This window comes from Bison bison, unplaced genomic scaffold (assembly GCF_000754665.1).
Source record: "Bison bison bison isolate TAMUID 2011002044 unplaced genomic scaffold, Bison_UMD1.0 scf7180017854150, whole genome shotgun sequence".
Lineage (NCBI taxonomy): Eukaryota > Metazoa > Chordata > Mammalia > Artiodactyla > Bovidae > Bison > Bison bison.
In genome coordinates, this window is record NW_011484723.1 from 11,376 (window position 1) to 13,064 (window position 1,689).

Below are 1,689 nucleotides of genomic sequence, written 5' to 3' on the forward strand. Positions count from 1 at the left end.
CACAGCTATTGAAGCCGTCTTTCTCTGGGGCCTGCATGCCTAGAGCCTGCTTCAGGATGAGAAAAGCTACCACAGTGATAAGCCCGTGTGCTGCAACTAGAGAAGGCCCACACAAAGCATCACACTCAGTGCAGCCGAAAATAATAAAGGAAAAGGTTAAAGAGGCCAACTAACTGAGAGACTGTTTTTGTGAGCTAGATGTAAAGTTACCAAAAGTTACCAAGGTCTGGAGTAGGGTGACAGTTGTGGAAAGTGATAGGCAGGGTCAGACTTTAGAGTTCCTGATAAAACATCAGTAGGACTTGGTAAGTGAGAAAGTGTGTTGGAAAGACACTGTTGTTAAACTAGGCTTAAATTCTGACTTTGTCACTTAAAATTATATGACCCTAAGGAAGTCACTTAACTTCTGTAGCTCAAGAATAATTTCTGCTTTGTAGCGTTACTGGGAGGATTATAGATAACTAAAAATACCTGGCACATAATACCTGGAGCTCAATGAATAGAAGTTGCCTAATGACTGCTATTAATGATTTATTGGAAAAGATGTGTTGGGTGTAAGAGATTGATGAAGGAGACAGGAGGCTAAAATCATAAGCTGGGAAAATGAGGATGGAGGTGGTATTGATAGTAACAAAAGGGAATTTAAAAGAGTTGAAGGATATTTCAGTGTGATAGTGAAGTATAATTGTTGAATAGCTGAATGGAAAACCTCTTTAGGCAGCAGAACATGCAGTACAATTGTAGAGGGGCTAAGTCAGGGCAAGACATAGAGGTTTGGATTTAGTCTAGATAAAGACGATTCTTGAGAAAGGGAATGAAGAATTCAGTGGTTGAAGGTTAGTGGAAGGAATAACAGGCTACAGAAGTCAGACAGAAAAAGTGTCAAAGACTTGGAAGGTGAGAAGAAAGTCCAGTTTTAAACTGACAGAGAAAGAAGATTGTTAAATTTAATTATGAGGTTGAGCAGGTTGAAAAGAAACAGTGTTTGACCAGGAGAAAGAGCAGAGGTTTTATTAATAAACAGTTCTTGGGGGCTCCCTAAATTCCTGTATGAGATATACATAGTGTTACAGCATTTGGCGATACATTGTCATCTCTTTCTGAAGGCAGAAGCTGTACCTCTTGTGTGTTCTCAAGGAATCTGCATAGTTCTTCATATGATGCTTTAAAATATTGAGTGACAAAGGAGCTCAAGGTTGTTGTGTGTCATTCTGGATATTGAACTCACTTTCTTGGTTTTATTAGATTATGATGAGGATGACTATGATGCTGATTGTGAAGACATTGATTGCAAGTTGATGCCTCCTCCACCTCCACCTCCAGGACCAGTGAAAAAGGATAAGGACCAGGATGCAATTGCTGGTGGTAAGTAGAGACTTACTTACTTTTATCTAAGGAGCAAGTTCTATTTCTGGTCCAGATTTTTGGCATGCTCATAGGGGGCTATTCAGATTAAGCCGCTAGGAAATGATACAACTTCTATAAGCAATTCATACAATTTTAAAATTTCAGTGTTAAAGGTAAAATTTAAAACATTTGACAACAGTATTTTAACATGGGCTCAAGAAAAAGTAGTTTAGGTTGATGTGGTTCTCAAATCTGACTGCCCATCATAGGCACCTCAAGTCTTCAAAAAATTGCAGGTTTCTGGCTCTCACTCCTGGAGAATCTATCTGATCCAGAAGATCT

At 39.1% G+C, this 1,689-nt stretch overlaps 1 protein-coding gene across 1 annotated transcript in view; it reads left to right on the forward strand.

Annotated features, from left to right (window-relative positions):
• LOC105000124 (transcription initiation factor TFIID subunit 1-like) overlaps positions 1-1,676 on the forward strand; it is a 6,330-nt gene extending 4,654 nt beyond the window's left edge. The window contains exon 4 of the mRNA XM_010855839.1: positions 1,246-1,676. Within this exon, the coding sequence (XP_010854141.1) occupies positions 1,246-1,373 (128 nt within the window). The 3' untranslated portion in view covers positions 1,374-1,676. The remainder of the gene's footprint in view (positions 1-1,245) is intronic.
• The last annotated feature ends 13 nt before the right edge of the window (positions 1,677-1,689 follow it).